Source organism: Capra hircus, chromosome 20 (genome assembly GCF_001704415.2).
Source record: "Capra hircus breed San Clemente chromosome 20, ASM170441v1, whole genome shotgun sequence".
In the NCBI taxonomy this organism is placed as follows: Eukaryota; Metazoa; Chordata; class Mammalia; order Artiodactyla; family Bovidae; genus Capra; species Capra hircus.
In genome coordinates this window covers 35146689-35160347 of record NC_030827.1, presented here as the reverse complement: position 1 = coordinate 35160347, position 13659 = coordinate 35146689, and the positions used below count along the sequence as shown (strand labels likewise).

At 38.5% G+C, this 13659-nt stretch overlaps 1 protein-coding gene across 2 annotated transcripts in view; it reads right to left on the bottom strand.

Moving 5' to 3' along the window:
- The window catches only part of FYB (FYN binding protein), a 172368-nt gene extending 159673 nt beyond the window's left edge, over positions 1 to 12695 (bottom strand). Inside the window, exon 1 of one of the 2 annotated variants that reach the window (XM_005694771.3) lies at positions 12574 to 12695. In XM_005694771.3, the coding sequence (XP_005694828.2) occupies positions 12574 to 12576 (3 nt within the window). In that variant the 5' untranslated portion in view covers positions 12577 to 12695. The remainder of the gene's footprint in view (positions 1 to 12573) is intronic. The other variant, XM_005694772.3, reaches the window with a different exon arrangement.

Genomic DNA, 13659 nt, shown 5'->3' with positions numbered 1-13659 from the left:
CAAGAGCGGGGACAGATATGCTTCTTCCCATCCTCAGCGCCACGAAAGATGACCAAATGATCAATGCTAAGAACTGCCTGAGGATAGACCAGCAGTGCTCACCTGGGGATGTGAGCTTGGTAAGGGGAGCAGGAAGCATGTTTTGTAATATCTGGAAATGCTTTGTGTTGTCACAATGAGGGGGACAGGGGTGCTGCTAGAGTTAGTGGGCTGGGACCAGAGATGCTGCTAAACATCGTGCAATGTACAACATTGCTAAGTTGAGAAATGCTGGGCTAGACACAGTCCTAGAACCAGAATCTGGGCCAAGAGGCCAGTTGACTTAGTAATGAACATACTAAATGTGAAAAATTATTGGGGGCCTGAATAAGCTATCAATATAGACTTGTTTCTGGGCTGGAGGAACCTCAGGAAGATGTAGAAGTAAGCACAACATTGGAGACAGCAAATAGAAAGCAAAAACTAAGCAATCTACCAACAAAACCATCTCAAATGGGTTACCACATACTTCCAAAATACAGAAAGATGACTATAAACAAAAAATAAAAATGCAACAAAATCAACAATTGAAAGATGGATTTGCCTCAGTTTAAGCTAAAATAATAGGACAATTTGAAAGTGACCTTAAGGATACATCAAGTAAAAAATAAATGAATAATATCTGTAGGAAAGTATGAGAATACTTGAAACAAAAATGGGCAGAGATTAGGTAAGAACAGGTGATTACCAAAAAGAACCAATTTAAAAAATTAGAACTAAAAACTTAACCATTGAAACATAAATTCAATATATGGGATCAACTATGGCTTGGACACAGGTAAAGTGAACAAGTATCTTGGTCTGTCTGGGACTGAGAGGTTTCTGGAACATGGGACTTCAGTGCTAAAACTGGAAAAGTGCTGGGCAAACTGAGACTTGGTCACCCCAGACATAGATGAAGTGAATGGGAAGAAGTTGATAAACTGATTCAGGATTCATCACAGAGGCATAGAGATAAAAAAAAAAAAATGTGAAAGAGCAGTTATAATCACATAGGACAGATTGAATCTATCCAGCTTTCACTAGAGTAACAGGGATGCTAGAGAAAAAAAAAAAAAAAAACTAGGAAGGAGGAAATGATAGAGTAATAGTTTTTGAAGAAATAATAGGTTAGAATCTTATAGAGTTAAAGAAAATCATTAGGCTTTGCATCAGGGGTTGACAACTATAGCCCATGGACCAAAGCCAGCCTGCCACCAATGTTTGTGAATAAAGTTTTACTGGAATGCAGCCAGTCATTTGTTTATGCATTGTCTTCAGCTGCTTTCATGCTACAATGATAGAGCTGAGTAGTTGAAACAGAGACCACAAAACCTAAAAATATTTACTGTTCGCTCTTCACAGAAATATTGTAGATCCTTGCCCTAACTTGCAACTCTGAGTATCAGGAAGGATAAATAAAAATCAATTCACATGTCTACGAAGCACAGTAAAGCTATGAAACATAAAGACAAAGAAACGTCTTGAAAGGAATGACAGAATTTTACCTACAGGGTAAGACAATTAGACTTATATAGCACATGATTCCGGAGAAGGCAATGGCACCCCACTCCAGTGCTCTTGTCTGGAAAATCCCATGGATGGAGGAGCCCGGTAGGCTGCAGTCCATGGGGTCTCTAAGAGTCAGACACGATTGATCGACTTCACTTTCACTTTTCACTTTCATGCATTGGAGAAGGAAATGGCAAGCCACTCCAGTGTTCTTGCCTGGAGAATCCCCAGGGACAGGGGAGCCTGGTGGGCTGCCGTCTATGGGGTCACACAGAGTCGGACACGACTGAAGCGACTTAGCAGCAGCAGCAGCAGCACATGATTTAGCAACACTGGAAGTCAGTGAGGTAAGTCTGTAAAGTGCTGAGGAAAAGTAATATCAATTTAGAATATTTATGTATGGCTGCGATTCATGGGGTCGCAAAGAGTTGGACACGACTGAGCGACTGAACTGAACTGAACTGAACTGAAGCTATCATTTAAGATTGAAATTTAAATGAAACAGTTTTCAGTCATACAAAACTCAATATACATTGTAGTATATAATATTATTCCTCTTTCAAATGGGTATTACTGCCATTACCCTGAATGCATAAACATTATACATCCCTACATCTCTATCCTTTTTAGCTGAGGCATGACTATGCAGTTTATTCTGGCTGATTAAATGTGAGTAAAAGTGGAGTACATTTCTTCCAAGTAAAAGTGTTAAGAACTAGGAATTGGATTGGAAGTTTATATTCAATGGGTAATTGCACTGTATTAAGATTTTGTTGTGTTTGAGAGAATAATAACAGAAATACTAAATAGCAGTAGAAATTGTTAAACAATAAGTAAGAGCAAGTGTACTTGGGTAAGAAGATATATGAATCCAGAGCCCAAGAGTAAGAAGTGAGGAATAATGCTATATATGGAGTTTTATGAAGTATACAGATCGAACAATATATGAGAGTTAAGAGCTTAGAAACAGAGTCACACATATATGGGAACTGGACATAGGACAAAGGAAGCAACAGAAGGAAGTAGGTGAAAAAAGAGACTGAACTAGATAGTACTTGATAATCAGTTATCCACAGGTATAAAGACCTGATTATTAAGACCTAAAGGTGAAAATAAAATCTTTAAAATATTTAGAGGAAAGGTGAGGAAAATAGCTTTAATATTTGAGAGTAGGGAATAACTGTTTAAAACTGACGTCAAAGCAGAAACGATAGACTTATTTTAAAATTTGACAGCATTAGATTTAAAATTTGCATATAAAACAGCGACACTAAAAATAAAATAAAAAAGCCATGGATTCAAAGCATAAAATTCGCAATGCATGTAACTGACATGAGCTTCCCTGGTCGCTCAGATGGTAAAGAATCTGCCTGCAATACAGGAGACCAAACACCTGGGTTGGGAAGATCTCCTGGAGAAGGAAATGGCAACCTACTCCAGTATTTTTGCCTGGGAGAGTCCATGGACAGAGGAGCCTGGCAGGCTACAGTGAGTCAGTGGGTTTGCAAAGAGTTGGACATGACTGCGTGACTAACATGTTCCCTTCATAAATGACATAGAGTTAATGCCTAGAATATATAAGGAATTGCTATAAATCAACATGAAAAGATAATCCATAGGAAATGAACAAAGCACATGAGAATTTACAGAATAGGTTACATGAATGGTCAATATACTTACAAAAACATGTTCCATCTTGGTAGTAATCAGGAAAATTGAAACAAAAATGAGTTTTGCTATGCCAACAAGAGTTTACTTTCCAAAATATACAGACAACTCATACAAGTCAGTATAAAAAAATGAACAATTCAATCAAAAAACGAGCAGAAGGCCTAAACAGACATTTCTCCAAAGAAGATATTCAGATGACCAACAAGCATGTGAAAAGATGCTCAATATCAATGATTATTAAAGAAATGCATATCAAAACTATAATGAGGAATCACCTCATACTGATCAGAATGGCCATCATCAAGTCTACAGAGGAGTTCTCTGGTGGTCCAGTGGTTGAGAATCCACCTTCTAATGCAGGAGACACAAGTTTGATTCCTGGTCAGGGATCTAAGATCTCACATACCACAGGGCGGCTAAGCCTGAGAGACAAAACTAGAGAGGTATGTGCACCACAAATAGAGAAAGCCTGCACATAGCAACGACGACAGAGCACAGCCAGGATAAATAAATAAAAAGAAAGAAAAAGGGTCTACAAATAAAGCAGGCTGGAAAGGGGGTGGAGAAAAGCAAACCCTCCTACACTGCTGGTGCTGCCACTATGAAAAACAGTATGGAGTTTTCTTTAAAAACGAAAAATAGAGTTACCATATTGTCCAGCAGCCCCATTCCTGGGCAAATATCCAGAAAAGACAAAAACGCTAATTAAAAAAGCACGCATAACCGATACACTATTGTAAAGTAATTAGCCTTCAATTAAAATAAATACATTTAAATTAAAAAATATATATATTTTAAAAAAGCACCCAAATTAGAATACAACCCTGAGATCTGGTTAAACGGTCAACACTTTCAATCAGCTTTCAGAGGTCACATGTATCGGTTTTCTTTGAGGCTATCTTAAGAGTCAAATAGAAAACTGAATAAGAGAATTATATACATTTTTATATAATTATATAAATCAAAGACTTAAACAAAAGAAAAAAAAAGCATGCATGAAAACCAATGTTCTTAGTAGCACTATTTGCAATAGTCAAGACATGGGAACAGCATAAATGTCCATGGACAGATGAGTCAACAATGAAGATGTGATATATCTGTATTTATATTTAATAGAATATTAGTAACAAAAAAGAATTAAACAATGCCATTTACATGCCATTTTACATGGATGGACCTAGAGATTATTATACTAAGTGAAGTAAGTCAGCGAAAGAAAGGCAATTATTATATGATGTCACTTACATGTGAAATCTAAAAAAATAATGCAAATCAACTTATTTACAAAACATCCTCACAGACATAGAAAGCAAATTTATGGTTACCATAAGGGGAAAGGAGGGGAAGAAATAAACTAGGAGTTTGGGATGAACAGATATACACCACTATGTATAAAATTGATAGACAATAAGGATTTACCATATAGCACAGGGAACTATATGCAATATCTTGAGATGACCTATAGTGTAAAGCAATCTGAAAAAGACTATATATAGATATATCACTGTGCTGCACACCTGAAACAACAGTATTGTAAATCAAGTACAGTTCAATTTAAAAATTTTTAAATGAATAACGTTTTGCATATAATAATACATTCTCAAAACTTTATCAGTAAATCTGGCAATACCAAGTTTTAGGGATGATGTAGAGAAATGGGAAATCTCATAAAAGATGAGCAAGAGATAAATTGTTACAATGATTTCAGAGAAAAATTTGCTAAATTCAGTAAATTTAAAGGTGCCCAGATCCCTTATGCAAAAGAATATTTATTCTAGTAGTGTTTGAGATGGAAAATAATGACAACAAATTCAACATTGGATAATAGATAGCTAAATAAATAATATAATTATACAGAAATAAAATAGGTGGAACTAGAGCTGCATGTGTCCAAATGCATATATGCTGAAAACATACCAATGTCAAGATAAAAGAATGCAAATGCAGAAATCATAGAAAAGCAAAGTGGGCAATCACTCTTATATGGTATCTTATGGATACAGGCAGATTAAATAAAAATATAAAAACATGTCAGGGAAGGTGAGGTGTCACTCTCAGAGTCGACATTCCTCTACCTGTAGAGGGAGGGGCATGGAACTGGGGAGGGTGAAATGAGGGCTTCAACTTTGCCTTTTTTATTTTTTGAAAAGATGGCAAAATGGCAATAATGTGACAAAATGGTACAATAATATGCATGAACTCTGGGTGTGAGTATGCGAACATTTGTCACGCTGTTTGCTAACATGCTACAGTATTTTAAGAAGAGAAGGGTACAGGAGGAAAGAAAGGTCAGATGAAATGCATCTCCAAGAATTAGGGAAATGAGATTATATTGAAGCTACCAAACCCGGAGCTGGAGCCCCCACCCATTTGCTTCAAGAGCAAGGCTGCTGAGCATTTAGCGTCTGCGCAAATGTGCTCTAAAGTGCCTCTCATTTCCTCCTCTGTGCATTGACCTGTGCATGAATGAGATCTCATATAATTTGAACTTTTCAGTCTTGGCTCAAAACTTGCTTGTCATAACAGAGGAGTTTTTTTTTTTTTTTTTTTTAACACATTGGTACAGATCTTGCAGCAAAAGGGAGGTAGTCCGTTTTGCAGAAGCAGAGGATATACAGATCAAGAGTAGAGAGTAGGCGTGCATGTGAAGGGAGTGTGTGGAGATATGTGGACTTCTATTTGGGGACAGTAGCCTGTCATTCAGAACCGTGAGTGACCCCCTCCAACTTACATGATAAAGACAAGAACCACTGCTCTCCCTCTCCATGAAAGAACTGGGTAGGAACCCTAGTTCCCAGAGGGATTTTTGTAGCTCAGATTTCATTGTCTAATTTGCCTGGGATACCGGCTCTCAACTGAGCCTCCATTGTAGCCCCTCAAATTATTTGTGGGGTCACAAACTAATTCCCCTCAGAAATCCTTCACAATTTAAACTCTTGTTTGTGTTTAAATCTGGGGCTCACAGTTTTAAAGGATGAAGGAGAAAAAGTCAGTATTGACTTTTTGAAGTCAATTCAAAAAGTTAAATTAATGAAGCCCCCTGTCATGGTCAAGGACATCCGGAAAGGATGTGCATCGGTTCAGAAAAAGCCCTCCTCTCCAAGTGTGAATTGGACAATGACACGGACTCCTTTGCTTGGGAGTCTTCAGTGGCTGCCGGAGGGGAACAAAATATGATCAAATTCATTGTCATGGCCCTGGAAACCCAGCAACATGTGACAGTTGCCTCTTTCTAGAAGCCACCTCTTTGCCCCTCTCCTCTCCTCCTGCCTCATGTATTCTTGCAGATCCAAGCTCTCCCCTGCCTCTTGTCTTTTGTACCTGCCATTCCCTGTGCCTGAAATGGTCTTTATTGCCACATTCCCTGTGCCCAGCTTATTCTCAGTCTTTGGTGCCATAATTCTCAACCTGTACCAGGCCCCACTTTATACATTAAGGTTGTGATTTAACCAGTCTAGGCTGGGGCCTTGAGAATAGGTATGATTTATAAGGTACTCACGTGATTTCAATGTACAACCAGGATTGAGAACCAGGGCTTTATTTTAAACGTCACTGCATCAAAGACCAGACTGGTGTCTAAAGAGGATGTTTCCTTCTTATGTTCTGTCTCAGCTCCTTATTTACCTCCTTCAGAGCTCACTACCTGGTATTTTACTTACATGTTTACTCTAATTGGCGGCTCAGATGGTAAAGAATCTGTCTGCAATGCAGGAGACCTGGGTTTGATCCCTGGGTCGAGAAGATCCCCTGGAATGACTACTCACTCCAGTATTCTTGCCTGGAGAATTCCATGGACAGAGGAGCCTGGTAGGCTACAGTCTATGGGGTCACAAAGAGTCAGAAACGACTGAGCAACTAACATTTTCACTTGACTTTACTTGAATTAGCTTTCCATCTTTCAGGGAACAGTGGTCCTCCAAATGTGGTCCCTGAATTAGCAGCATCAGCATCACCTGAAAATATCACCTAGAAATGCAAATTTCCAGGCTCCATCTCTGACCCTTCAGGATATTCAGATGTGTGTTAAAGTTATATCCACCACATTCAGTGTGAGCTCCAAGAAGTCAGGCCCTCACCATCTTTTTCGCCCTGCATTCTTGTCCAGCAGAGCCCAACAAGGAACAAGGGCTCAATAAGCCTTCATTAAATACAGAGTGATGACACATTTCTTCTGTAAGTAGCTCACATGCAAATTGCAAGCTGACTGAAAGGAGCAAAACAAACTAATAAAACCCTCAAACCAATTTTATACTTCATTTCTTAAACATTCTAAGGTTTATTGGTAAAAGATGTTTCCCCTCACTGACTGTGAACATACAAAAATCTGTTCATGATTCACTATTTTCTCCTCATTCTTTTTCAGGAAATCTACAACTTGAAATGTGCCTAAAAGTATTTGTCATGTGGACAGTTATCATTCTATTATTCCCATTTCAGGCTGTGAAGTGAGATAATTTGTTTAAAGTTTCAGATTAAGTTAATTTCCACAAGATCAGATATTTGAGAAGTAGAATCTTACTTTTTTGTCCTTCTGCTTCTAAAATGTAGAATCATATCATAAAGAACATCAAGGAAGCCATAGCCAATCCTCTACTCTTACTAAGCAACTTGAGAAAGAGCTGGCAAGACCAAGTCAAGATCCCACTGCAAAGCCAGCACTCCTTGCCACCAGGTAGCTGAAATCCATCATTCATTATAGCTTATGTCCTTGTCCTCACAAAACCCCATGTATTTTCCCACCTAATTCCCATAAGTTTCTACAGTTCCTCTACAAATAAGTTATAGGAAGAGGGTGATAACAGGTGAATTTCTCAATAACCACATGGGCCACCGTGTGGTTCCACTTTCTAATACCCACTTCCGGCACTCAACCTGGAAGAGGTAGGCTTAGTTACACCAGTAACAGAGAGCTTAGAGAAAGGCTAAGTATTTGATAATTGAATCCCTTTTTCTGAGCCCTGGGGTGGAGAGCCGCAAAGCCAGTGACCCTTTCAGTCTCCCACCCCAACAGCTCTACAAGATTTCTGTAAAGTGATCATTCTGAAAATAGGATAATTCATAATGGTACTAGCAGAAGTTACAAGCAATGCCTCCCAGATCTAACAGACGTGGTCACCAGCCTCAGAAAAGGTCCTTGGCACTCCTAAAAACCAATCCCGGGCTTTTCTTAAACCACTGTCTTCCTTGATACCTACTTTCCCTCAGCAGCATAATACAGAAAAGCTCAGGCCTTGAGAGCAGACAGAATTGTGCTCAAATTCCAGTCCCAGTATTCAGCAGCTGTGTGGCTGTGAGTAAGGGAGTTACGCTTCCCAAGAGTCAGTTTTCTCAGATAGAGAACAGGAACAATAGCAGTAACTGTTTGCAAGGAGGTGATAGGGATTTTATGGCAGAAAGTGAAGAAGAACTAAAGAGCCTCTTGATGAAAGTGAGAGAGGAGAGTGAAAAAGTTGGCTTAAAACTCAACATTCAGAAAACTAAGATCATGGCATCTGGTCCCATCACTTCATGGCAAATAGATGGGGAAACAGTGGAAATAGTGTCAGACTTTATTTTGGGGGGCTCCAAAGTCACTGCAGATGATGACTGCAGCCATGAAATTAAAAGGCGCTTGCTCCTTGGAAGGAAAGTTATAACCAACTTAGACAGCATATTCAAAAGCAGAGATATTACTTTGCGAACAAAGGTCCGTCTAGTCAAGGCTATGGTTTTTCCTATGGTCATGTATGGATATGAGAATTGGACAATAAAGAAAGCTGAGGACTGAAGTATTGATGCTTTTGAACTGTGGTGTTGGAGAAGACTCTTGAGAGTCCCTTGGACTGCAAGGAGATCCAACCAGTCCATCCTAAAGGAAATCAGTCCTGAATATTCATTGGAAGGACTGATGCTAAAGCTGAAACTCCAATACTTTGGCTACCTGATATGAAGAACTGACTCATTTGAAAAGGCCTTGATGCTGGGAAAGATTGAAGGCGGGAGGAGAAGGGGAGGATAGAGGATGAGATGGTTGGATGGCATCACCAACTCAATGGACAAGAGTTTGAGTAAACTCCAGGAAATGGTGATGGACAGGGAGGCCTGGCATGCTGCAGTCTATTGGGTTACAAAGAGTCGGACACGACTGAGCAACTGAACTGAACTGAACTGTTAGGGATTTAATGAGATGGTGGATGCCAAGGCGGGCTTCCCTGGTGGCTCAGATGGTAAAGCATCTAGCTGCAATGCAGGAGACCTGTATTTGATCCCTGGGTTGGGAAGATCCCCTGGAGAAGGGAATGGCAACCAACTCCAGTATTCTTGCCTGCAGAAATCCATGGGCAGAGGAGCCTGGTGGGCTATAGTCTATGGGGTCACAAAGAGTTGGACATGACTGAGTGACTAACGCTTTCACTACTTTTTCATGCCAAGGCTCACAAATGTTAATAGCCATTATTATTATCTTCCTGTGTTCACTAGGAGTTGTTATACCTCCTTAGGAAATCATTTATTTGGGGCTGGAAAGAAAGAATCCAACATTCGTTCAGTGTCTGGCGGCTGCCTGCACTTTAATGGTTGCTTTATAATTACAATCTTATTTACTCTTCAAAACAACTTTTCAAGATACTATCATAATCATCTTCATCATTTTTGGATAAGGAAACAAACTCAGAGCTCAAGTGACTTATGAAAAAACCATGCAACTAGCAAGCAGAGAATGAGTAGATAGAAATACAGTCTTTGACTGATCTATGACGTCTCCCAAGGGGAAAAAGTAGAAGAGTTTTTTCCTTCCTTTTATATGCTACCTGCCTTTCTGCAACTTGTTATAGAATGTCAGAGGTAATGTTAGGGAGAGAGAAACTAAAGGAAATCTACTTCCTTTTTAAGTATAACCTTGATAAGCTACAAAGATAGGCATCATATAGCTTATTGCAACTGGGAAATTCGTGCTCCATGACACTATATAGTTTTGTTGTTTAGTTGCTAAGTTGTGTCCAACTCGTTTGCAGCTCCATGGACTGTAGCCCATCAGGTTGCTCTGTCCATGGGATTTCCCAGGCAAGAATACTGGAGTGGATTGCCATTTCCTTCTACAGGGGATCTTCCTGACCCAGGGATTGAACCTGCATCTCCAGCATTGGCAGGCAGATTCTTTACCACTGAGTCACTAGGGAAGCCCTCACTATATAGTAGGTAAAATTAAAATATGTTGTTTTACAAGAGGGTAACTTGGTTAAAAGTAGAAATATATATATATTTTTAATCTACCTATTCTTTTAGCATTTCTTGCAATGGAAAATAATTAGGCAACAAATGTAAATGAATGTTTGTGATAGTGTTATCTGTATGACTGTAAAGAAAGTAGAATAAAGCAAAAAACAATCTCAATGTCCAACTATATGGAACCGATTAAAATAAATTACAGAATACAATGCAGTCACTAAAAATGATTCATTATTAAAAATGGTTTCATAACTCAGATATTATTCAAGATATTTTAAATTAGAAAGCAGATAAGGGAATGGTTTATAAAGTATGATAGTACTTATAGAAAATTATATTTATAAAATACATTTTAAATGACAAAATTCTAGAAGGATCTATACTAATTTAGCAATGATTGCCCCAGGTGATAGAACTATAGAAAATATGTATTGTATCATTTCCGCATGTCTATATTTCTAAGAAATTTTCTTTAATAATGTGTTACTTCTACAATAAGATTGTGCTCTCTTAAGAAAACATTATGTAGGACATTAAACACTCTATCCAATTAAACCTTTCTTTTTTTCTTCTATTGCTGTCTTGTGTTCCCTAAGAAAATTCAAATAACCCTGTAAATCACAATGCCCTCACTTATTTTTCAAGAGAATATGGCAATTAACATCAAGATCTTTTCTAAGAATCCTAGATCTGCAGGCGGAGTTTGGAAACATTAGTGATAGTCATTCAGTAGTATCCGACTCTTTGCAACCCCATGGACAGAAGCCCACCAGGCTCCTCTGTCCATAGCATTTCCCAGGCAAGAATACTGAAGTGGGTAGCCATTCTCTTCTTGAGAGGATCTTCCCTCCCCAGGGATCAAACCCAGGTCTCTTGCATTGCAGGCAGATTCGTTATCATCTGAGCCACCTCTGTACTTTCCCCATTTTGGCTCATAAGATTTCAGACTACAAACTCATGCCATGAATTCTTTACCCTGTTCATTCCAATGCCTACAGAGTGCACTCTCTACCCCCACTAAGTACCTGTAGGGATCATCGCCTTGTCCCCATTTTCCCACTGGGAGGTGGCAAAGGCCGTCATCTTCTCTATAAGGAGAGATTTCTCAGTCACAAAGTCATGCTCGACTCTGATCCCATGGACTGTAGCCCACCAGGCTCCTCTGTCCATGGAATTCTCTAGGCAAGAATACCGGAGTGGGTTGCTGTTTCCTTCTCCATAAGGAGAGAAGGGGTAACAAATTTCTAGTCTTGTACGAGCTGGAGAGTTGGGGAAAGTCATGTGGAATTAAAAAGTTATCTCTCTTCTGGACTTTGGGCATCTAAGAACACCACATGTATGAGAACACAGTCAATTACACAGAGAAATAATAGGAAACTAGCAGAATATTAATGCTATTGTTTAGGTTCACTATGGGTTAAGCTAGTTTTTATAGTACACTGGGAACCCAGTCATGATTTTAAGTGTGCTCCACATAAGGATTTCCTATTAACTTTGGAACACAAACTGTCCCTAAGATTTGGACTATGTGGATTTTGTTTGCTTCTCTTAACTAAAATAATAAAATTCATTTTTTTTTCTCTTTCTTTTTTTAAATTTTAGTTTTTGTCCATGTTGTAGGAGCATGTGGCTCTTCGTTCCCAGACCAGGGATTGAACGTGCACCTAGAAGTACGTAGTCTTTACAACTGGACCACCAGAGAAATCCCCTAAACTGCATTTTTCTAAACAAAAGAACTCCTCTTGTAAAACTTCACTATGTTGTCAAAACTACCCTCGTCTTCAGCGATATTGCCCAATGTATATCGCTGGAGTTTTCTTCAGGTTTCTAAAGTGCTCATGAAAGGAAACTTGATTGCACTGTGGTTCTAAACCAACCATCTTAAGAAGCAAAGACAAAGAATGTAGCTTTTCTTTCTTTAAGGCATAACTCTTCCCCTGTTCAGAGGCTAGAATCAGAAAAGGGAACTCCTGCGGCCACAGGCTCTCAACTGGTATAATAATGCCTTAGCAACTTTATTAACAAAGGGAACGAAGATGAGATAAGCAAAAATTCCAGAGGCTCACAGGACCTGCCCGTAAGGCACACCCGGCCCTCTCTGCTCTATGTAGAAAAGATCAGATGTTTGCTAGGAGACCAAGGAGAGTCATAAAATCTATTACTTACCATTTTTTTATGAAAGAGTTGATGTGCGTGGCACACAGCGACTCCGAAGATGCTGTAACTCGGACAGTGAATGTGCAAGTTAGCTATGCAGACGGCACTTCCTTTTTTGAATGCTGTGGTCTGTCCAGTTTTCACACATTGATATATAAGGTTTATTTGCATGTTATCTCAGCCCTCAGAACATTTGTGTAACTGGCCAGGTTTATCCAGTTACTATGCCTTACTGATACGAAAACAGCTACAGGTAGAGCTTTGAAGTCTTAAAGATGGACACAGAAGTTTTTTAAAGTGTCTGAATAGTAAATTCTGTGTATGTTATTAACCCATTTTACATATAAAATGAGTTTGTAGAGGATTCATATTAACATGTTAACAGTGGTTGACTTCGGTGGCGAATAAATAATAATATTTATTATTATAAATAATCCTTGTTTTGTACTTTGCTGACTTTTTGACTTTTCAATTTTGAGTATATAATACTTGTTTAAAACAGAACTATAATCTTAAAAAGAACAAAATGATAACGATAATTTTAATCATCAATTTCAATGCATTTAAATCTATCTCATCAATATTTAAATGCAGAACATGTTTTAACCTTATCATAGGATGTTATTCATTTCATTAAAAACATAAAGTACATAACAGTCTAGGTTCATGCGTTAATTTTTTGGTAATATTTGTTAGCAACTGACATCTTAATTTGGGGTTGCAAATTTCTAGATCTTGTGTATATTATCACATTAACCTAGAAGAGGGGCGTCCATTTTTTTTGTTTGATCCTGAACTAATACTAATTACTATCATGACAATAAAAATTCTTTAGTAAGTGGATATTTCCTTTTATTTATTTATTAAACAAAAATGTTTTTCAAAATTGAGATGTGGGTAGAAATATGGATAGAACCATTGCTAGGACAAGACAGAAAGGCAGAGCAGGGGTCAGTTCCCAGAGGTAGAAAGGAATTTGAGATTGCCTTGAAACTGTAGGTATTTTTAAAATGGGGCTTGAGGATACTCAGGAGCTAGGAGAGTAGTCAGAAATTATACTGTCTCTGGCACATCGTAAGTACTCAATGAATGAAT